Source organism: Parasteatoda tepidariorum, chromosome 7 (assembly GCF_043381705.1).
Source record: "Parasteatoda tepidariorum isolate YZ-2023 chromosome 7, CAS_Ptep_4.0, whole genome shotgun sequence".
Classification (NCBI taxonomy): domain Eukaryota; kingdom Metazoa; phylum Arthropoda; class Arachnida; order Araneae; family Theridiidae; genus Parasteatoda; species Parasteatoda tepidariorum.
The window spans coordinates 54518068-54543755 of record NC_092210.1 but is presented as its reverse complement, the minus strand read 5'-3'; the positions used below and the strand labels follow the sequence as shown (position 1 = coordinate 54543755).

General features: G+C 28.3%; 2 protein-coding genes across 2 annotated transcripts in view; both read right to left on the bottom strand.

The window, feature by feature from the left end:
• Window positions 1–25688, bottom strand: part of LOC107443118 (astacin-like metalloprotease toxin 5) — a 464016-nt gene that overhangs the window by 399637 nt on the left and 38691 nt on the right. The gene's annotated exons all lie outside the window — the stretch shown is intronic.
• LOC107443121 (astacin-like metalloprotease toxin 5) lies at window positions 14657–24077 on the bottom strand. Its single transcript, XM_043049067.2, has 6 exons — window positions 23853–24077; window positions 22081–22139; window positions 20380–20461; window positions 18470–18590; window positions 17255–17430; window positions 14657–14983 (listed from the first exon to the last, which is right to left on the bottom strand). The coding sequence occupies exons 1-6, from the start codon at window positions 23935–23937 to the stop codon at window positions 14766–14768; spliced, it is 741 nt and encodes a 246-aa protein (XP_042905001.1). The 5' UTR covers window positions 23938–24077; the 3' UTR covers window positions 14657–14765.

Below are 25688 nucleotides of genomic sequence, written 5' to 3'. Positions count from 1 at the left end.
TATTATGAAATATTGGCCAATCAAAATCATAGAGCAGCCAGGAAATCATCCTGTGCTATCCTGTGCCATTGATTTAAAGTGACAAAGTTATCATAACATCATTTCATTTTAAGTTGAGACTCATGAAGAATTTTGTGAAGTACTAGGTGATTTTCGATATACCTTCAGCAAATTTCCAGATTTTGGTTATGCGAAAAAGTGGGTTCACAGATCTATAAGGAAGGTAATTGCTGACGCTCACTTCTAACTCACAAGACTTAATTATACTGAAACAAAAGGATGCGTGCTATATACTTAAATTTATAACCAATTGCCTTCCAAATCATTTGGATCACTAAGTAAACGTCTTGACTGATTGCTCCACCGTTACGCTCACTTCAATGTGACACGCCAAGCTCTCAAACTAAATGAGAATCTACAGCATAAAAATTTAAATCAGACACTTCTTAGGTTAAGAAGTATTTTTAATGTATAGAACACAAAAAATGGACCACCCAGAACACCTTTTGATCTAATGATGGGATCTTCACGTTCAAGGACTCAATCTTAATGGCTCGAAGGGGTGACCTCAAATATTCTTATTAATAAGTGCAGATGATATTTAAAGTTACGAAATCATACTCAAAAGCACACTATCTCTGAATAAACATACCTTTTTTTCGTTGGATTTGGACTTTTGACTCCCAAAATATTGGGAGTAGCTTCAATCTAGGCATAAGGTCCCCATACTTTGGTCAGGAGAGTGTTCCAAAATTTTACCCCTTTAATGTTAATCTTACTTTTTGCGTATTTCGCTATGGCCCGAGAGTGTTTTAAGTAAGAAAGAAAATTTTGCTCGCAATTATAAAATTCATTTATTTTAAGATAATCCCATGCAAAAAAATAAATTTTAGTAAATATTTATTATTTTATTTCTAATAATAGTCGAAAAATTATAGTTGAATTGTTAAACATGAACATTTTAGTTTTATTTTAAAGAATATAATTTCACAAAGAAAATACAAAATTCGAGCAAAATCGGTCTAAATTCCTGAGAAATACTTAGAATATTAAAAATCTTGATGACTTTTTTGAAATTCAATTTCTCAGTAACCATTCAACCGATTTAGCTCAAATTTTAGAACTTGCAATGCAAAATTATTTTCTTTAAAATGATGCAAAATTAGCATGCTTAATAATTCAAAATTCTTTCGACTATAATTAAATAAGATAATAAAAAATAATAAATCTATACAAAAAGTTATTTTTTGCATGGAATTATATCTTAAGATAAACGAATTTCATAATTGTGTGCAAAAATTAACAGCCCTCTCCTGATCAAGGGATTGGGACCATGTTTCCCAGATTGCTGCTACCCCCTTTAGTTTGAGTGCCAGAAATCCGAAACCATCGAAAAAAAGGTTTGCTAATTCAGGGAAAGTAAATTATGTGCCTGATTGATTTTATAACTTTTTGTATTGTCTGCACTAGGGTGGTCCTTTTTTGGCGCATGGTACATGGATCGTTTGTGCGTATTAGATATTTAAATGGATTTTTCTATGTAGTAAATATGTCAGAGGACTTAATTTTACTATTTACTTCAGCTAACGACATGTTCATGACTGTTCCATGTAACAACATATTGCTCTAATGGATTATAAATAATTGAAGAAGAACATTTAAAAAACAGTGGGGAAGTGAAGCAAATAATTTACATATTTCAAATAAGTATTCTAAAATTGTATGGGAAAATTCATTGGATACCAATATATCCACCATTTTTTAATATTTGTTTATCAGGGATTTATTTTCATTAAGAACTCAAATTCATAAATTTAAAATATGGATTTCTTCCTATTCATGTAGTTTAAATACTGTTAAGTTTCATATAAATTATTTTTAAACTGGTAGTTCCTCGCCTCTTTTTCTCGATACTGATCAAAGAAATAGCAAAGAATAGATCCTCGTCGCTGTTGATCAGAATTCAATGTCTTCGATATAAACTAGTTTTTTGAAAGAGTTTCTTTTCTCGCTCAGAAAAAAAAGGATTTCATTTGTATACGGAGAAATGTCTTGTAGAATACTGATGCATAGAAACTCTTTTTAAGGCGACTGTGTCACATAAATTTAATTTTATCCAGAAAGTGTTTTGCTTTCGCTTTTACATTTTGTTCTTATTCACGCGTCTCAAGCCTAAGTGAGAAAGCGAAAATAAGATAATGCTATTGCAGAGGAAATGCATGAAACGTGTTTAAAGCAAAAGGTTTTTATTTCCAACAGTTCCTTTACATGAAAAAAATGCATAAAATGGTCCTATGAGATTATTTTTCTGATAAATATATAAATATACAGAAATATTTCAGATAGTTCTACGTGATGTAGAGAATAAGTTTACATATTTGTCAGAAAAAGTAAATATTTTCTTATGATTGAAATATCTGAAAATTAAATGCAAGAAAATAATTTTATTCTAAAAAAATCTGTATTCATTACAAATTTTGACCATCCTATTGATGTGGAATTTCCAGTTTATTAAATTTTACTTCGGGTAATTTTACGGTCAGAGCTTTTTTCTTACTTTTTTATTGCATATTATTGTGTTATTATCCCAAATGAATATCTGTGTCCATAACTGGAACATAAAATCAAGTTACTTGAAGACTAATAATTTTAATTGATAATGAAACAATTAAAAACTATGATTCAATTTTTTTAAATAATTTTCTTAGATTCTTTTTGCTTGCGATGAATAGTAATTATGTCAAATTAATGGTTTTAGGTAGATGTTCAAAATATCAAACCGGGACCTATTGGAAATTGTTATGAAGATCTTAGATGGAATCACATAAAGAACAAATGAAATCTCGTGACAAGTTTAGGCGTGAAGGGGAAAAGGGGAAAATTTAAATAGCGAAGTGAAGACAAATGAAACATTTTTACGCTGAATTGAATGGGACCAAACTCGAGGAGATAGATCTCCTAGTTTAGGCATTACAAGGGCTTAATGTTAGAAAAGTACGATGTTTTACATGTGAATATTTATGCATCTTGCATAGCCATCAGGGCAATTAAATCATTACTTCATATATATCATTTTACACTGAATTGAATTAAACTAAGAACATGGACTGGGACTTATAGTTCAGAAGTTATAAATATTTTGCGAACAAAAGTACTATTTTTGACTCGTAATTACGGATTTATATTGTTTTTTTTATTTATTTCCTATGAGCTGCACAATCAATCTTCCCGATGACCAGACCTCCAGAAGTGGTATCCAATCTTTCAAGACCACAACAATGGGTGAGATACCGTTGGCCATGTTAATTTGGACGTCTAGTTTCTGCCACACTAAATGGCAGCACCGAGACTCTATTTAGATGCTAATGTGCACTAGGAATTTAATTTTGCCGGAAATGCCAAGAGCCAATAAGGTGCTCCTGTGATCCTTCACATGCCGCATAATCATACAACATGGCCACTGAAGATTTTCTGCATCCCGAAAATCCGGTGTCTGGGTCGGGGATCGAACTCGCAGACTTGGGCTCATAAGGGCGACGACAAACCAACTGCACCACCCAGTCGATTTATATTGCACATACTCACAAATCTGACATAGCTATTTCTTAGCAATATAGGCAATTGTTCTCATTTAATATTTTACTCTGGATTGATGGAAACTAAACATAAGTCAATAGAACTTAAAGTTCAGAAGTTGCAAGATTCTTTTTTTGAATTAGGCTATTTTTTAAATGTAAGTCAATTTGTAAATTAATTAGTTCCCGAATGGAGCTCTTTTAACAAAATTATCAACTTACTTATGTCTTCTCACTCAACATTATTTTTTGATGGGAAAATTAATTTGAAAAAGGAGTGAAATGTTTCTTGTTGGTCTTATTGTAAAGGTTATAGAATGAAGTGAGTTTGATATTCCAAATAATAGTACATAACATTTGAACATTTGTGGTGGACTTTTGTTATTTAGAGTTGTATAGTAAAATTCAATAAATTATAAAGAAATGTTAGTAAAACTAAAATAATCGATATGCATTACATTCATTTAGTAATTTCTCTGTACATATGGTAATGTGGTTGGTAAACGGCAAAGTAAACATATGGTTCTTATGCCATGCTCTAAAGTATCATGATAAAATTACCAATTTTTGCAACATTTACTGAATTTTATCACACATTAAAAACTATGGTTTATTGTTATTTTAAAAAAATGATTACGAAAAATGTTCTGCGAAAATTGGCGTTCCCTTATTGGCGTTCCCTTAGAGACGTATACACAGTAAATTTTATCATATTCCGGTAATTTTGTCCATATTTTTTGCCCAATGTACAAAAGAGGCTCCATCATAGAAAGCATTGGGAACTTACTGAAACGATGATGTAAATCATCAATTATAAAAGCGGTGAAAAATGTTCTAGTCAGCGACCGTAAAGCCTAGCCAAAATTATGCTCGGAAAACTTTCGCGAACATCAGAACACATGTCTGCCTGTTATTATTTTTCGCGTAAAATACGTGGTCACTGAACATAAATGACAGAATATGCAATTAAAATGACATTCTGCTCGTAAAAATTACCTTGACTGTAGGCATTGACGCTGTTTGAGACACAAGTGAGTATTTCAAATCAGACTGCTTCGTAGAACAAGACGAAGTACTGTTGTGCTGCCATCTGTCGAGGATCGTTAGAGTTGTGTGTACATTTTATTAAGTTTCTGATGTAGAGGATGTGCGTGAGAGGCGTTCTTTGATCCACGTTGGTATCGACCCCGGGACCATTGGCTATAGGTTATACACTTCCGCCAAGGGGAATTAAGATCTTTTGTTTAACAAGACATTTTTCGCAAAGTAGAGATAGATGACAAGAAGTTGATTAACCATCAGCTCAACTAGTTTCGAACTTTATTAAATACCACGCATCTAAAGCGGGTATTCAACAATGTATGTTTTTAAAGCCCACAATTAATTTTTTGCTTGTCAATTTTTGTTTATAAGAGTAGGAAACTATGCAAAGTAAGGCAATAAGTAAATAATGCATTTGTTTTAAATTATATGAAGTTTAATACCTCTGGAAATTTTTCTTAGAAGAGCATAGAGACAAATTGTGACGGAAATAAAATCAAGTTAGTTTTCTCAAATATTTGCCGTTGCATTCACTTAAGAAATTTAGCTAGCTATTTTAAATATTGTATTGTTTATAACAGGAGATAGAAAATCAATAGTAAAGAAGTGCTTTTTTCATGTTCAACTAAGTAAAAAACACGTTGCTTATGAAACACTATAATACCGAAACATTTTTTTCATTTTTTCAAAGAAGAACATAATACATGCTCATGGAAATAAAATTTCATCTTTATTGATTAAGGAGACCCAAATTATTAAAAACTGGTAATAGTAGTGAAATTAATAATTCTCCAATGCATAATTTTCGCTAGATCTTAACAACTGAACAAAAAAATTTACTTGGAAAATACATTTAAATTTTTCAATAATAATTTTAAGATAACTAACGCACTGATCAGGCAATTGGCAAATAACCTATGATACCAGATTTGAATGTTTTGTTCCACACAATTGAAATGGAAACAAAAATAGCTGGAGATGAAACAAAAAACAGCACAATATCTCTCCAAAGAAAAGTGCAAATAGGAGCTTATTACGAAATCAAACAAAACTAAATCAACAAATAAATAAATTAAATTAAATATTTAAAATATTCCAAAAAGTGAGGATTCGTTGTTTTCAGTGCAAGATGGACAAGAAGAACAAATACTTTCCATGGGGTGGTTTAAAAGATACAAATGATCTTTATTTAGCTGAATTTCATGGAAAAAAAACCTATCAATAACCTAGAATTTGAATAAATGCTAAGAAGCCTTGTCTGATCACAACAATTGAAAGTGCACAGTAAGTTTCTCCGAGTAAATAATTAAAATCTAATTTAAGCAATCACAAATTTAGTAATTTTATGTGGTGAACAAATTTGGTTTTAATGAATATATTTTTTTTATTAAAAATTACCTTCGTTTTTTTTATTTTTTTTTAAAACTTTATATATGATATGCTTATTTTAACTGTATAGTTATTAATAAGAACTGTTAAATAGTACATGTTTATCCGTTAGTTCAAAGTTGTCTCTAATTGTTCATAGTTATTTTGGCTCTTATGATTGTATGAGTAAGTATTCGATCATATTTAATACATTGTTTAATTCTCACTAAAATTATTTTTAAATATAAATGTTTCAAATATATAGGGTGTCCCCTCTCCGTTATATATATAAGCGAAGTTGTAATCCGTTCCTTTTCCTTAGACTATCATAATAAAAATGTAAAATTCAGTTCTTAAAAACCGAAATTCTTCTCTATCTTTTCTTAAAAAAAATTGCTCAACCCACAAAAAATGGTCTTCGCATTCATTTCCTTTTTCGATTTTTACTGAAACTGACAGTTTCCAAAGTCGATTTTCTTCGAGCTGTACACATTTTCTTTTCGAATATAAAAACTCTCTATTTTTTTTCTCTCACCCTCCATTTCGTCGAGTTCGATTTACTTCTGTCAATTTTCTTTATTTTTTTTCACGAATTCTTCTGAGAAATGTGTCACCGTAAAATGGTATCGAAGAGCAGTAACTTACAAGAAACGGTCCAATCAGAGAACGGTGTTCAGAAGAATTTTTCTCCGGAGAAAAATGTTTCAGTGTCCTTTCTCTTTGCCAGTCTTATAAATGTCATTTTTTTATTTGAAATTCTTGGCAGAAAATACAGGAGATGAATATAAATATTGACTGTTGGAATGTTTGCACATGTCAGAGAAAGAAAAAACCATTTCTTTTGAAATTTTAAAAGTCAGCAAGTTTCATGATGAATTTAATGTACCCACTCAAGTTTAAAAATGTGAGTTGAAAAATAAAAATTTATTCGAGCTCCACAATACCTCCAAATTTACTCAAATGTAAAAAAATACCTGTTGTATCAAATTTTCTACAAGCAGCACACAATTTTTCTGCAAACTTTTAGAAACCTGATCGAAAATAAATTTATTAATTATAACCTTGAATGGTTTAGAAATAATACTTACTCAAGCAAAAATTACCGTATAAAGTACTGACATTTGAGAGCATCATCCGTAAAGTTCATTTTTACCATAAAATATTCTACTGTAATTTTTACAGTAATATTTATTTAATTGGAGTGATTCAGTGATTTTACGGTAGTTATTATACTATAAAAATTATGGTATATGAGATTTTTTTCCGTTATATGATCCGAAAAAATGGATTTTGTGGTAAAAAGTACCAACCCTCTGAGTGCCGGTACATTTTTCTGTAATTTTTGCAGTTAAGAGGGTCATGTACAGGACAGTTTTAGAGCAGTAACTTGTAGTAAATGTGTTTCAATCTTTAAAACTGGGAAATTATATGCAATTTTCCTGAAGCACGCATGATTATTTAATTTTTAAGAATAATGTTCTTCTTGAAAGTCTAAAAGTATATTATTTATTTCAGTTAAATCAAGCATCACACGTGGAATGCAGCTAATAATACATAAATATAATCCTTGAAACAAATAAATGAATTCAGCTAATTGAAAATAAATTTAATTATTGTATTTGTTTTCATATAATGCCAACTTTTGCAAATGCTTTACAGTTGGTTGGTTTTAAGCCATTTTTATATAGCGATTATTATTATTTTTTTAAATTTGCCATTTGGTAGTCACGTGTGGGTCACTATAAGAAAAAATCCAGCAATATCCCGCACGTGACAGTTCAAATTGAAACAACTCTGAGCTTAGTTTTAATCCATTGTAGATTATTAAGCATTCAAACGGTTAAATTACATTTTATTGTAATTTATGAATCGAAGATAGCAAATTTATATTTCTATCCATTATTTCAGCGAAATATAAAACAAAAAAGTTTTACCAAAGAATCACAATTAAGTTTTCTTCTTTAAATATTAATATACTGTGGCTATTTGCCTTTTATAATCTGTTGTATTTTATAAGAGGTACAGTCTTACGGAATTAGTTGTTTACAAAATTTAAATTCGGTATACGCGTACCATTGAACGTCATTGATATTTGAAACATATCTGAACTTTTTATACGCTTTATCTTTCCTAAATAACTGAAATCAACCATAGAAATTGCTCTCTCTCTCCGTGTAGTTTTCAAATTCGTAGCATTTATTTTTTCATCATTGCTAACTAATTCAATGGTATTACATTGACATTAACTTTTCAATGAAATTTCTGATCTTCTTATAGTATAATCAGTTGTTTTATTTCTAGAACATTTAATACTTTTCCATACATACGCTATTTAAATTTATTTTCAAATTTGTTTTTATATTAAAATAATATTTCATTTTAGAATATGCTAATCCTTAAACCCTTTTTTTTTCATTTTGTGCGACAAATTTCAGTTGAAAGAGGTATTATATATTTACTACAACATTATCTTTCCAAATGATTTAGCTAAATATTTTCATTTTCTGTCTGAATTGCTTTTCATATAGTGAATTCCCCTTAAACTTGCATATAGTCAATACGATAAATGAAGATCACTCTATGATAACTTTGTTTTCGTCACACATTCTAAAAATAATTTTTTAAAAAAAAAATTAATGTTTAGACATTTAATTCATGAAAATATCCTGTGTTTATATTTGGCTTTAATATCCATGTAAATTGCACGTGTTCTGTATACTGTTTGATAAAGAAACACTTCTTTTAGGATAACAGATCAAAAGTTTCATTCCAGAGGTAACTTTGAATTTCCTACAGTGGTGTGGAAAAAAGAACCACCCTGAATAACTTTTGATCAAATGTTCGTATTTTCTAGTACTAGGTACTCAGTCTTAATGGTTTGTCGGGGTGACAAACTTACAAATATACTCAAATATACTGATTAGTTAGAACAGACAATATTTTAAGTTACAAAATTAGCCACAAAAATGTACTTTATCTGAATCATCTTTGCTTAATATATCTTCGCTTTGACATATTTGGANACGATGAAAAACCAGTGAAGGAACAAGTGTTCCTTAACTGTTTTTTTTTTCTAAGTTAATGAAAATGCAAGATAAATTTTAATTTTCTTGTTCCTTTAGTGATGTTCCGCCTCAAAAGTATGTTAAAAATACGAAAAACAACGTAACAGGCATGTTCTTTTACTGGGCATAGATTTCCCAGTTTATGAACAGTATGTGTTAATATGTTGACACTTTTATTTTCAATTCATGATTACAAACAAAAGTTAACATTTTCCAAGTACTTATATGTTATATTTTCAAGAATAGGTTTGTTTTTAAATATTTGTATGGCTTATAAATTCATAAAGCGCATTAAAAAGCAACCAAAATTAAGTGTTCCTTTACTGGGTGTTCATTCACTGGTAAGAGCTGTTCCTTCACTCGGTCTTCTTACTACTTGTTATTTGAACCTCCAAAACTTTAAAACATTATGTAAGTTCTCTAAAATGTTTTTACATAATTTGCAATTATTAACAAATATGTTGACACTGTCATTTAACTAAAATTACGAATTTTGAAACTAATATGATTTTTCAAAAGGCAAGCGAAGCTTGAATGTTCCTTCACTGGTTAGTTTACCCTATAACCTTGAATGATTTGGAAATAATACTTACTCGAACAAAAATTACGACACTGTAAATAATTTTGGATCAAATCACAGTCCAGTTCTACCATAAAAAATTATACTTTAATTTTCACAGTAATATTGATTAAATTTGAGTGATTCGGTGATTTTGCGGAGTTATTACTATATATAATTATGGTATATGAGATTTATTTTTCCGTCACATGATCCGAAAAAATGGATTTTGCGGTAAAAGTACCAGCACTCTGAGTGCCGGTACATTTTTCCGTAATATTTACTGTTAAGAGGGTCATGTGCAGGACCGTCTTAGACCAGTTTTTTTATTAATGTGTTTTAATTTTCAAAAAATGGAAATTTTATGCAATTTTCATTATTATTTAGTTTTTAAGAATAATGTCTTTCTTGAAAGTTTAAAACTGTATTATTTATTTCAGTTAAAGCAAGCATCATATGTGGAACGGAACTAATAATGCATAAATGTATTCTTTGAAACAAATAAATAAATTCAGTTAATTGAAAATAAATTATATTAATAATATTATGATATTATTAATTATATGAAAATAAATTATTAATAATATGAAAATAAAAATATTTTAGAGAAATATAAAACAAAAAATTTTTACCAAAGAATCACAATCATGTTTTCTTCTTTAAATATTAATATATTGCGGCTATTTGCTGCTATAACACCTTTTATAAGAGGTACAGTCTTAAGTAATTAGTTGTTTACAAAATTTAAATTTGGTATACGCGTACCATTGAACTTCATTGATATTTGAAACATATCTGAACTTTTTATACGTTTTATTTTTTCTAAATAACTGACATCAACCATAGAGATTGCTATCTCAATTTGTATAGTTTTTCAAATTCGTAGCATTTTTTTCCATCATTTCTAACTAATTCGATGTCATTACATTGACATTGACTTTTCAATGAAATTTCTGGTCATCCTATAGTATAATCAGTTGTTTTGTTTCTAGAACATTTAATACTCTTCCATACACACGCTATTTAAATTTATTTTTTAATTTATTTTTATATTAATAAAATATTTCATTTTGGAATATGCTAATTCTTAAACCCTTTTTTTCATTTTGTGCGATAAATTTAAGTTGAAGGAGGTATTATATATTTCCTGCAATATTATCTTTCCAAATAATTTAGCAAAATATTTTCATTTTCTGTCTGAATTGCTTCTCATATAGTGAATTCCCCTTGAACTTGCATTTAGTCAATACGGTAAATGAAGATCACTCTATGATAACTTTGTTTTCGTCACACATTCTAAAAATAATTTAAAAAAAAAATTAATGCTTAGACATTTAATTCATGAAAATATCCTGTGTTTATATTTGGCTTTAATATTCATGTAAATTACACGTGTTCTGTATACTGTTTGATAAAGAAACACTTCTTTTAGGATAACAGATCTAAAGTTTCATTCCAGAGGTAACTTTGAATTTCCTACAGTGGAGTGGAAAAAAGAACCACCCTGATTAATTTTTTATCAAATGTTCGTATTTTCTAGTACTAGGTACTCAGTCTTAATGGTTTGTCGGGGTGACAAGCTTACAAATATGCTCAAATATACTGATTAGTTAGAACAGACAATATTTTAAGTTTCAAAATTAGCCACAAAAATGTACTTTATCTGAATCATCTTTGCTTAATATGTCTTCGCTTTGACAAATTTGGATTTGTCACTCTCAATATATGTGGGATAGCTACAATCTGGGGAATATGATTCCGATAGTTTGTGATGAGAGCGGCAAAAGTTTGGACCCCTAGATGTTAATTTCACTTTTTAAGCATTTTGTTATAACCCGAGAAGGATTTGTGCTAATTAAAAATCTTTAATACTTTTATAAAATTCGTTTTTATCTTTAAGTAATTCCATACAAAAAATAATCCACGATAATTTTTATTTTTTTACTACTGTATTCATTAATAAACATTTTTTTAATTGTATGGTATACAAATTTTCACTTCTTTACAAAGAATGGATTTTTAAATGGCAAAATGCAAATTTTGAACGAAATCGGTTGAATATTCCCTGATCAATTGAATTTTAAACATCAGAATTCTTTAAAATACGATTTCTCAGAAACTATTGGACCGATTTCATTCTAAAATAAATATTTATTTGTTAATGCCATATTTTTGAACTAGTTGAACATATTTTTGCTCGATCAACCATCCCCATTCCTAGAGAGAACCATTTCTGTAGGTCACTTGAAATTAATAATATGTATAAGAGATTTGGAAAAGTATTATTTCCCCCCACTCTAACTTTCACTTTTTCTGTGCTTCATAAAATATGCATGAAAATTTCTCGATAAATCGCAGTAACACTATTCGATAGAAAAAAGGCCACTAAGAAGAAAAAAAAGGCCAATTATCATACGACTAAAACTAAGCAAAATCTGTCTATTTTCAATGCTTTACTTTTTTTTCTCTATTGCGTAAAGGACCATAGTATATTAGGTATAAAAATTAATTCTCTCCTTTGATGAAATCTTAAAGCTAACATATGCAGAAAGAAGGAAGAAAATTTGCTTTTAGATGAGATGTGATGAGAGAAAGTGACGAAAGTGAAAGTTATTCTTGTTCTAGTAAATAGTTTTAATTCCTGTTGCATTAAATGACATACGATATTTCATTATATTAATTTAGGCCGAATAAAATTTAAAAATTCCAAACCAAAAAACTTAATTACATAGCTCATCAATTGATGCATTCATTCATTAATCTCACCAGTTGATTAGGTCATTCAATATATATTAAGGTCAATATTATTATTCAATATATAATAAATTTAACTTTTCACACTGTACTCACACTACTGCTCTGGAGAAAGAGATAATTGCCTTAAAAATACTTACAGAAGGTTTACCCGTTCTCAAGTTATTATTACATTTAGATCCATGGAGTTCCAATTATGTGTAAAGAAAGTGTATAAAAAATTCTATACAAAAATTGTATATAAAGCACGTGCATAAAGAAACTGTGTTTCAATCCCAAATTAAGCTAGAATTTTTAAAGTGTTTGTTATTTTACATGATGCATGATAAAGCGCAAGGTGATGGAATTTTTAAAACTTTATTTGATGTCAAAATAGCGGAGCGCCCTCATAAAGTTTTGCGATTTGAGGAAACCCATATATTTATGAAAACCCATACATTTATGCGTGCAACGAAGATTTCTTTTTTCTAATTAATAACTAATGTTAAATGCATAAATCTCTTTATGAAACTTACTTTATTACTAATTAGCATTTTAGTAGTTTTGGCTCATAAAGCATGTTTAATGGATAGAGTTTCCACGAGTTAGTTTTAGCGTAGTACATTTTTGCTTTTCGTTTGTATTTGCTGTGAGACAAAATCATCTTGCTTAAATAAACGTGAGTATTTATAGTTTTATTTTTATAATCGATGATACTTGAGGACATATATTAAGATTTAACAAAATTTTCTGTTCTTAAGAAAGTTTGAAAATTTTTGAGGACAAAGATTGAAATTTGAGTACTGTCCTCAAGATTTGCGGACGTCTGGTCACCTAACTCTAACGCTAAGCAAACATTAAATTAAGACTGCTTGAAATTAAATTTATCCTGAAGTATTTTTTTACTTCGGTTCAGAACTTTAACATAATTATAACATAGACACTCAATGGAAGTTTTTATTCATTGATTTATTTGTTTCGTTACGCTTTTGCATTGAACATTTAGAATATATTTGCGACCGACGGATAATACAAATGTAGTAGTTAACAATGCACATAAGGCTCAGCACTTTTTGCAGAAAAGCTGACACCATCCAGCTGAGTCTGGATGGGTACTTCATGGTGCCACTGAAGATATGAACCACGTTCTATTAAAATGCCATTTTATTGCCTTAATCACGTAGTAATAGTGGCTGTCCAAACCTAACAATAACATTTTAAAAATTTAATTAATAATAACATAATTAATAACATACATCTTCCAAAAAGAAACGCTATTAAAACATGCATTTTATTTACATAATTATTAACGAATTTATACTCTTTTATAATTACTTAAAACTGTTAAAAAATATTCTACAAAATAAGTTAATTGCTGCAACCTTTCTCCCAAAAAATTCTTTTATCTCTTTGCCCCATAAAATAGTTTCCTATTTTATTTCCGGAATAATCTGATTCTAGAACAGAGCCTTAGAAATTCTATTCCCTTCTGGCGAAAACGGAATAAAAGAGGAGATTCTGAGATTCGTCCAATCCTCGATAAAAGACGAGGCCAAATTTCTTTTGACAATTCTTTTACGAACGAATAAGCCCAATTCCCCTTCTTTTACTGGGATGTCGATGATTATATTACATAACTCATGACACCATATGAGAGGAAATAGTTCATGTCTATTGTTCTCTTGCATTTGGTTCCATCAATGAAATGGGTCACAAGATTTTAACGTCACGATAACAGGCATCGATTTTAAGTGATTGTACGTTTTTGGAATTTATATACAGGTTCACTTTTAACAGTTCTTTGAAATGATGATTTCTTCTTTTTGCGAATTAAAAATATGTTTATGTTGTTTGAAATTCCTTTTTCGAAAACATTGTTGAATTTTACATTGATTTGTAAATATGTATGATTCCAGTTTAATTATTAAAAAGTAATATTAGTTGTCATTCAATATAATAATTTTCTTTCCCATTATACATAGTAAATAACGCGATGCGAAAAGGAAAAATCGCTATGCAAACAACAACAATAATCTCAAACTGAATTTCAAGTGAGAAACTATTTTTGTCGAACTCTGACTAATGATTATATAGCCTTTATTAGTGAAAAGACAGCTACAAACATCAAAATTTCAGTGTAATTGTCTGGTGAGGCTATGGCGCAAATCTATTTTGTTATAAAGCGTCTCCCTGCTTTTTCCTTAAATATATACATGTTTTTAAGGAAAAAATGGTTCTCTTTCTCTAATCGATAGCAATAATGATTCTTCAAATTATGAAAACAAATTATTTGTTTCCTCATTTAAAGATATAAATTTTCTGTTGATGAGATGAATATTTATTTATTTATTATATATTATTTATTTACATACATAAACTTTTGACAAAATGTTTTGAAAAGATCTTAGTAATAGATGTTCTCCATTAACAATTATACATCTTTCGCATTCTATATTCATCAGAACTAGTCATCTTTGATTTGTAAAAAGCATCCACTAATTTATGTCCATTTCTGGCAACCATCGTGTCGCGTCCATTCATGGAGAAAGATTTGCTTCCGTAAATCATTATGGAATCATAGTCAAATGTGTTGTACAGTATATTTTCATGTGGTTTCAGCTTGAAAAAATTGCCTTTCATACCTATATATTAATTGAAAACAAAACATTATTATTCGCAAAATATGTACTTTACTCGTATAATATTTGTGTTGTAAATTTTTAAAGGTAAAAATAAAAATTATAATATTTCTGATGTATAATATTTGTGTTGTAAATTTTTAAAGGTAAAAATAAGAATTAACAAGCACTTATGGATATTTACAAAAAATCTATTCAAGTTTTACATGTTATAACAGTATTTTAACCCCTTAGTGGTAGCTTAATTTTGAAGTAAATGGCCATATATGTGGCCATTTGTTTATTCAATAAAATTACATAAAACTAAGTGTATACGCAATGTATGTGCTAATTTTTAATTTTTGGGTTTATTTTTAGTTTACTTGTTTGAGAGTGCTGGCATCTAGTTTAAAACAAACTATATCTAAACACATGACAAATTGTCTAGAACTGCCACCTGTTGATTGAAAAATAAACACGATTTCGGGCATAATAAATAGATCTTTTCTGTTTCTTTAATCCTTTCTATTTCTTTAATCTTTTCTGTGAGCTACTTTTAAACACAACTACCCGGAAATATCACCTGCACGGGAAATAGAGGACAAAACTTCACCCCTTCTTTTTGACTGGAGCAAGAGGGAAATATTAGTATATTATAATCTAAATATTTCATATCGTAAAGTGGTGTTAAAATGATTGAACTAACGATTCTGATAAAATTAATTGAAATATTGTATTGTTTATGTATAATTGATTATTGCATATAACTATATCTGAACCACATGGTATATCGATATCGGAAAATAGACGTTTATAAGTAAACCATTATAATAGAGTATGATTTATTAATATAGATTGATGTATGGAGGAGTCGGTTAAGAGTTAAATTTTTATCTCTAGCGATGTTTATTTAAAATAGACTTTTGAATATCATTCAGCAAGGTTTCAATAGTGTGTACGCTTAGATGCTATTTTTCAGAAAAATTAATTTAAAATTATGAATGATAAGCATTTTTGTCAATAAAAAAGTCTAAGCTGGAAATCAAAATAAACATACAAGTAATTAAATTTCGTAAATTGAACTAACGATAATATTATTTTTTCCAGGAAGTATGTAATATATAATTTTTTTCTTTAAATTATAGTTTTTGTCGCATGAACTTTCTCTATTTATGTGATGAAGAAAAATTTATTATCAAAATGATCTTCATTCAACTTTCTGTTGTTCAATAAACTTAAAATTTACTTCAAATTAAATAGATTAAGAAGCCGAAATACTGAACAAAAGACTATTACTACGTTTGAAATGTTCATAAATCTAAGTTTCTTTTGTATTGTTGAAATTTTAATATTTTATTTTTACACTGCTGGAATTCCCATTCTAAAATAATGGTAAAATAGCCGGCAGCCGATTGTCCGTTTAATGAACCGTAAAGTTTACACGATAAAGAACATTTATCACCTTTACGCTTTTGAAACCAATATGGTTAAAAATCATAATTTCAAACTACGCGATTTTTTTTATCATTTACTATTAGCATGGTTTCAAAACCATAATAAAAAAACTTATCTAGAGCTTTGCTTTTAGTTAGGTAATGTGCATTGTGGTGTAAAATTGTGGTGTTAGAAATATTAGGGTGCTAACGCTGGGAATCAAACCTCCGATCAGTCGGTCATGAGACGGACAGAGTAACCCTCTGGGCTATAATATAGGCACAGCTACAACGAACTAAGTGACTTCCTTAAGTGGGCCTAGTTGGTACTATAAAATTCTGGTTGTTTACCAGTATTAGGTGAAAGCAGTTAGTTAACGGTTATACTGGAATTCAAGAATTTAAATACCATCCTTTTTTATCGTTATTTGTCTATTTTATTTGAATATAGTAAGGAAAAAAATAATTAAACAAATTGTTATTCAATAATTTTGATCGAGAAATATCTAACACTGCACCACACTGCATATTACTCAAATACTTCCAGCTAATTTGAAAGAAATCTCAAATCTGTTTATCAATATTGTATATGAAAAGCAAAAATAAAAAGCAAATTAATTTTGTTTCAATAAAATTTTGTTTTGTTTATATTTTAAAAGTAACAAATAAAAAACTGATAAATAACTTTTCAAATTTGTTGAATGATAATAAAATTATTTCTCTGAGAACGTAGTATGGATCTCACATCTGTCTTTTTCTTTTTTTTTTTTCTTAATGATTTTGTTTCTACGGAAAAGAAAGCGTTTCTTATCATAAACAACAAAGTTTCAACCCTGTAGATACTAATACAAAAGTTATTTACTTTGATCGACGTTCTCAAGGTAGATAATCAGATATTCATCTCTGTCGGATCTACTTTGTTCATGAAAAAATCCAACAGCATGACCCAGCTCGTGAATAACAATACCAATATATAAGCATCCTTTGCCAAGTGACACTGGTTGCTGACCACCTGTTCTTCCAACGTGCGAGTAGCACCTGCATTTAAAATTAAATACGGATTGAATTAATCCCCATATGACTTCATTTATAAAGTTTTTAAGATATCAACTGTAGCAACTAATTATGAACAAATCACAGTGCGAATTATTTAACAGTGTTAAAATAACTGTGTTTAAATAATATTGTTAATTATCTTACAAAGTGTTAAAATAACAATATTTTTATGATATCGTTAATTAACTAACAATGTGTCATAATAAAAATACATTAAAATGGCAGCATTATTTATCTAACAGTGTTAAAATAATTGTGTTTAAATGATCTCGTTAATTAAAAAGTGTTGAAATAGCAATATTTTATGACAGCATTAATTAACTAACAAAGTGTTAAAATAAAAATATATTAAAATGACTGCATTAATTATCTAACAGTGTTAAAATAACTGTGGTTAATTGATAATGTTAGTTATTTTATTAGAATGTTAGAATACTAATGACTTTATGACATTGTTAATTAACTAACAAAGTGTTAAAATAGAAATATATTAAAATGGCAGCATTACTTATCTAACAGTGTTAAAATAACAAAGTTTAAATGATAGTGTTAGTAATCTAACAGAATGTTAAAATATAAATGCTTATATGATATTTTTACTTATCTTGTTAGTAAAAGTATCATTTACTGGTGTGTTAAAATGGTAAAGCGTTGATCCCATTATTAGATTTCAAACACAGTAGTAAAAGCGAAATTTAAATCACATTGTTACTTTGCTAACATATCCCTACATTTCTCTAACAATAAATTAAAATAGCGCACGTACGTAGAAAAACGAACATTTCATTGTTAATTATATAGAGTATTAAAAAAGCAAAAGTAATTCACATTGTCAGTTAACCAAAAATGAGTTAACATTATTATTAATTAATTAACATTACTTTAAATAAAAAAAGTCAGTTCATTTTTGTTCCATTATTAATTTTTTGTCACATAAATAATAATTTTTTTAATCTGATTACAAAGTAATTTCTTAAAAATTAGTTTAAAAAAATTGCAAAATTAAAAACAAAATATTTACCCGTTTCCAGAAAAGATCTTGATATAGTTTTTTTCTTTCTTTCTTGGAACAAACCTAATACAAGTCCTTCTATGATATTCATTCATTGCCTGTTGAATTACATTTCTGGCTTTGCCTTTGTCTTAAAAAACGAAGATTATGTTTAGGTAACTACACTATTAAGTACAGAAAATAATTTGTTAATTGTTAGATTCTCAATTATAATACTATTCAAATTGCTAACTGCACGACAATTAAGGGTAAGAAAAAGGGTACAGTTCCGCCCTAAAATTGAATATTCAGGAATGAATATCCAATATATACTGTTTTATTGCTATTGCTATGAAGTAATGAACGAGGATGAACCCGAAAAATGTTTCAAGACATGCGGGACTATTGCTGAAACAGTATATGAACCATTGTTATTGAACTCATCAGTCACTATAGTTGTTACGAAAGTTTACTGCTGGCTTATTATCTATAGTTCTGAAATGGAATTTACCACAAACGTTTTCTTATAAAAAAAAGTGCTTTCCCTTTCAAGCTTTATTTGTCACTTGTTATAGAATCATCATCTGTTATAAAAGTCTATATGTCCATGCTTGCCCATTTAGACTGCTATCGATAGCCGCTTCGACAAAACATTTTGAAATATAATCGTGTTTCTGATAAGCTTTCTATCAATTTCAAGAACGAGAAATAGATTCAGGGTCTCAAATAAGAGACATCCAGAGCCATCTCTTCTCAATCTAAAGAAATATATTCTTTGCACCATAACTATTTATTTTAAATTAATGCAACTGTTTTCAGGATCCCTGCGCACACAAATAATATTCATTATCCTCTTTGTAATATGTCAAACTTTTCTTAACCTAGACGTGATTTTTCACCCACTTGTATTAAATAGTCTTTCCGGTTTTTAGTTCTGAATAGGATCAATTGTTTATTATTGTAATATTAATATTACAATTTTAATTTTCATTGCCACTCAGACATTGACGCTATGTGAGAAACTTTTTAAATTTATAATTTCTAAGCTAACAGCTGTAAAAATCTTGATTTATAATGAAAATAATAAGCACAAATAATAAGTAAGCACAATTCCTATTTTTTCTGATTTTCTTAGTTCATATCTTTAAAACTGAAATTCGCAATTGTTTAAGTGACCCTCAGCAAAGTTTATTTATTGTGTTTTAAATGGAAAACAAATATTTTTATTAGTTTATTTTATCATCTAATTATGTAACCAAATTTTTTCCGTCAAGTTCATAAATTTCTTTTTTATATTCTGAAAGTCTTATATTCTGAATTGCTTTCTCTGCACTGTAAAAAATTTCAAATCATATGACGATTCAAAGAATCGGAACTTTGGGCGCATGATACGTAAAATTGAATCCATTTTTACCGTAAAATATTAACCCGTGATATTTATGATATACCAGTGATATTTTTAATAAGAGTGATTCTGTGATTTTGCGGTAATTATTACTGCAAAAATGAGGGTTAATTAAATGACGGTTAATTTCTTGTTCCGTAACATTATGTTCTGTTAAAAATTGTTTTTCGGTAAAAAGTACTGTTAACCTGAGTACTGGTACTTTTTACAGTAACCTTAGAGTGAATTAATAAGTAATTGTAAATAGTTGCTACTATTTACAACTAATTAAAATAAGAGATTGGAAAAAAAGTGCACTTGGATAAAAACGATCTTTAAACAAAATTTGATAAAAAATTAAATAACGTTTTTTTCACAAGTTACAAGCCTCAGATTGTAAAGATTTCTTTTTTTTAATTTAGTCGCATAAATCTAAAATGTGTTTTCAATTAAACGTAATTTTAACTTTTTACATAATGATTCTCAAAGCACTTTGAAATTTATTTTCAACGATATATAAGTTAAAAAGATATGGATAATAATAAATAATTCATACTTAAAGATGAGTCGATAATATATGGAATAGTTGCTTGTGGCCACCTATATCTCTCTCCTGTTGTAGCACTACGGTCGGTGTCCTAAAATACATTTATTACTAGCATCCAAATATTAGTAAAAGACCTATACTGTGGTCGGAACTGGTCTGATGCGGAATACGCATCAAATATCGAATCTAGTTCACCTCGTTGGAAGGCGTACGCTCTATACCCTGAGTCATCATGGCTCAGTACGGCATATTAGTAGAAGTTCGCTAATACAACGAATTTCTAAGTCACCATTCTAATATTTATAATAAATTAAAATTACATGACCTCCACTACTAAGCCAAAAAGATAGAGTAATATCAAATCCTTTTTGACACTTAAAAGAGTATTCCTGCACAAGAAAAGTTTCAACGGAAGATAATTTTAGGTTTTTATCATATTAATACAAAAAACTGCTAAACGAAAATGTTTACCATCTTACGATTTTAACTCCTTCCAATATTCCAATATTTAAAAACAGTGTAAGTGAACACCAAGTCATCATCATTTTTTGACCACAAATCAATAGTAAGCCAATTATTTTGCGTCTTGACAACTTACTATTAAAATCAAGATTCAGCGTTATCAAGTTAAGAGACATTAAGAGTTACTGCACTTAATTTTATTTCCTTCCTGTAAAAAATTTTTATGAAATGAAATCTCGATGCTTCAAAATTCGTCTTCTAAACATTTTTGTCTTCTACAATGTATGAAACTACGTAATTCAGTCTAGAATCTGTAGGCTGTAGCAATTTATTTCAAATATGTATATGTATTGATCATCGCTATTATGGACATCTTTTTTACTATAGTTAAATAATAATATAATATGGTATAAATAATTTGTAAATATTTATAAGGAATAGTATAAATAATTTGTAAAAATAAAAGTAACACTTATTAATTTTAAAACACTTATAAATTAAAAACTATTCCACGGATTTCAAGCAAAATTTGTGTTTTACTATATATTTTATATTCTTTCATGTGCACAAATTTGCACGCATTCAATTTATTTCGATTATTACGTAAAATAATAAATACTTATTAAAAATAATTTTTGCATAGCATTATCTTTGGATAAAATAAATTTTTAATTGTGTGCAAAAATTTCTAAATTCTCTTGAAAATTTTCGAGACTTAGTATGCAGAAGTAAGTTTAACATGAAAAGCTCTAAACTTTGGACCACTCTCCTGACAAAACTATTGGGACCATATTTCTTAGATTGCGACTACCAATATACCGGGGTCAATAATACCGGGGTCATAAATCCAAGTCCGTCGAAAAAAGGTATGTTTATTCAGAGAAAGTACATTTTTGTGTCTGATTTTGTAACTTAAAATGTCGTCTGTGCTAACTAATTAGTATATTTGTCACCCTTTCGAACCATAAAGATTGATTCAGGATGTTTAGTGTTTTTTTTAATTTTTTTTAATTTTTTTATTTTATTTTTTATTTTTTACGTACTGTTGAGCTAAGGAATCATTATTGTGACCTGAAGTATACCTGGATTCAAACTGATGGTTAATATCTTTTCTAGGAATTAAAAAAAAGTTACTCCATAGTTTTGTTCCAAAACTATGGAGTCTCAACCACCGTGACCCCTTGCCAGAAACTGACTACTATGGAAGAGCTACTTTATTTTAATATCTTTAAATAAAGTAATACTCACAATAGGTCCTGCTATATCTCCCTCAAACAAATTGGGATTTTCCAAAGCATTCCTTGCCTCTAAATTAAAAAGGAATTCCAAATCATATAGTGCTTAAATTAGAATATTATTTTTTTTTTAGTTTCCAATACTTCTCCCGATTCAGGATGGGAGAGGATAAATAATTTTAGTGAATGTACTTTGTTTAAAACTTAGTAGTTTTAATAAATGTAGCTCTTAATACCTTAGATTTTTTTTAAAATAGAAATCGTTGTTGTGTTATTATAAATGAAACCTGAAAACTCCTCAACTTTCTACTGTATTTATTTTTTTATAGTTGATAGAAATGGCTTTGAGTTCAGAGTAGGAATTAAAATTTTTCTAAACAGGCAAACAAGGCATTGTTTGCAATGTTTTTTTAAAACTAATTTTACTGAGTTCAATCTCACGACGATAGGAATATCAGTTCAGATATATATGGGTTTTATTTATAAAAACACAAATTTGTAATTATTCATATTTAAGCATATGATAATGCTATCTAAAGTGATATATTGTTTCCAATGTATTATCTTATGCTGAATCAATGAAACTAGACAAAGTCGGAAGGAATTTTTATGTATAAGAGAAAGAATTTTTATGTATAAAAGAAAGAATTTTGATGTATAAAAAGTACTTCGCATAACACATCCCTTACGTGCATGCCTTACAATTCTAACCAGGGACTGTCTAAAATATGTAAGGTAAATTTTCCAATGTATTTTTTTATGATGATTTGGATGAGCTTAATTCCGTAAAGATTAGCATAATAGTTTAAAAGTTAAAAGCATTTTATGTACAAAAAGTAAAATTTTGTTCTTATACTTGTTTGCACATCTTACATTGTTAAACAAGCAAATGAAATAGAACTTAGAATGAATAGAACTTATAACTTTTTTTCTCTTTTAATTGAAGAAGATCAAACATGAATCAAAAGATCTAATATTTCAAAAGTTTAAATGATGTTTTTTAAAATTTTATTAGTTTAATTTATATTGATTAATATTGATTTAATTAATATTGATTAATTTAATTTTTGAAAAAAAATTAAAAATGATCTTGTTTGCCGTTTAAAAATAATGTAACCTCTTTAAAAAAGTATACTATAATTGTATTATTTTTTAAGCTTATTTTTTAACGCTAAGGTGAATTATCATTCACAAGCTGCGGTCACTAAATTCTTGACCATTTACCAACTGTAGGATTTTGTAGTGATTTGTCATACGCGGTATAAATAATTTAAAATAAAAACAATATTACACTACTTTCTTTAGCTTTTGGCTTAACGTTTAAAACAAAATAAGATAAAAAAATTATTTTAAAACAAATAAAAAAATAAGTATTTAAAAAGGTTAGGTAAGGAATAAGTATAACACATTGCAAAATACGTTGAAATATCCTGGTCACTCTTTCAAAAAAAGGCAAATAAAAGAAATAATTCCACTGTCCGAAAGAAACAAAACTTAGTATTTTACAGTTTAAAAATACAATGCCCTTAATACCAGTTTCAAAATAAAATATCTTCAATTTAAATAAAATATTCTTATAACTACAGTATGTTTATTATATTTGTGGAAATATAAAAAATTGTGCCGTTATAAAAAATGTTTATTATAGTTGTGCAAAAAATGATATTATATTGCTGAGTCATACCTTATTATAAAGGTAAGCACTAAATATCTTAAAAAATATACTAGGTATAATATTTACTCCATAAAATATATTTTTAAACCCGATTTCGTATTAATAATTACCTTTTACTTGATCTGGTGAGAGATAGATTTCAGCCAAAACTGTTGCCAACAGGAATGAAATAATCAAAACATATTTTGCTGCCATCTTGTTGATGAAGTTAAACTAGTTTTAAATGATGCTTCACTGCGAATATTTACCATAAACGGTACTCTATATACGCACAAAAACACACCCGTTTCACATTTTTTGGAAAGTTTAACACCTGCTGTTTTCTAACGGAACCACTTTTCTCATTTCGCGCAATGTTGTTATAGATAATTGATTCTTTTCTTTTGTACATAAGATAAAAGAATTTTCTTTAAATAAAAGTCACCTTTCTACTAAAAGACGTAAGAACTTTTTTGCGATTAAATGTTTTGCTATACTTCATTTAAGTTAAATTTCCTAAGGGTTCATCAACTATAAAATACCCTCGTTAAAATATAAAATTCATACTCCCTTTCCTCTTAGAATTTTGCAAATCGTTTTCTTCAAAGTTAATACTTTGTAAAACAATACCACGTTGAAATCTTTTATTTTATTTTAAAACTAGATATGATTATTACTTTATTTTAGATACAAGTAATAATGTCGTTACCAAAATTAAAAGATTAAAAGTACATTCTTAATCAGTTTCTTTTTTTAAATTGAAAACAGTATTTAAAAGATTAAGAAATTATACAAAAAAACTTTGGGGAATTAATTTGACCGAGGACTGGATAAGAAGATATTATTTATTTACACAGGGAGGAAATAAAACTATAATTGGGAACATGTATCGTTAATAATTTTTCAGACCCTGAAATTAAAATAATGTGTTTAGAGATTACTCGATTCATAAGGAAAAAGGAAGAATTTTGCAACAGTTTTTGATGAATTAAAGAAAAAGTAATCAATAAACAGTTTTTTGCTAATTTATTCATACAAAATTATACACTTGAATATAAGAATTTTTTTAAATAATATATTCGAATTATAAATACTATATCACTAGTTTATATTGCGCAGGGTAGGCATTTGAAATGTAAATGGAGAACTATTTTTTTATCTCCACTGAGAGCTGAGTTCTCGTCATGTTGCGATTGTTTTGTGATTATACACACATTTTTACGTAAAAAGCAATTTTCTTTTCAGTTTACAACATTTTCCTATTTACAACAGTATATAAAGAAATTGAAAATCATAATAATTTAAGATTTTACATGCCGATGATTCAAAATATGTTGAATATTCGAAAGTACGACACTTTCTTCTGTATTTATAATTTAATTTGGAGTCTAGCTTATAACATTTAAAACTTTGGTAACATTCTGAAAATGCCTCAGTTAAATAGCCGAACCACTTGCACTCTTTCTTTTCAAACATCATGAAGTGGTTTCGCAGCTACTCAATTCATTAAGCAATGAGATTAAATTCTCCCAGCCATTGAGAAAAGTAAAATACTGCATGTTTTTAGAACTGTAAAAGGTATTAATTTTAATCTCTAGTTCTTTCTTTTAATCTAAAGAATGCTTTTTTACCACTTGTACGATGACCACTAACCACTTGCGACCGTTTGTTCAATAACAGAAACCACCTGTCCAATGTTTACAAATGAAGCGTCAAGTGCATTTCTATAGTAATAAAACTATTAGCACTATCTTTCGCTATACTTGCTACGATATCAGCACATTTTAATCGTTGAGAAAGGTGCAAAATAATGATTTTTTTTTGAGGGGGGCAGCAGTGGAAATTACTTACTTGGGAGTGGTAATCATATTTTTTATTAATATACCACATGAAAATGTATTCAAACATTTTATTGCATTGAAAAAGAAAAAAAAGCCAAATTGTGCAAAAAACAGGAACGTTTTGAA

Bases quoted from the DNA above. Each gene is read 5' to 3' on its own strand.
- LOC107443121 (XM_043049067.2), bottom strand. From the start codon at position 23,937: ATGGCAGCAAAATATGTTTTGATTATTTCATTCCTGTTGGCAACAGTT. The intron at 20,462-22,080 runs GTGAGTATTACT...AATGTATTTTAG, and splicing joins GAGATATAGCAGGACCTATT to GACACCGACCGTAGTGCTAC. The intron at 17,431-18,469 runs GTAAATATTTTG...TTTTAAATGCAG, and splicing joins AAGATCTTTTCTGGAAACGG to GTGCTACTCGCACGTTGGAA.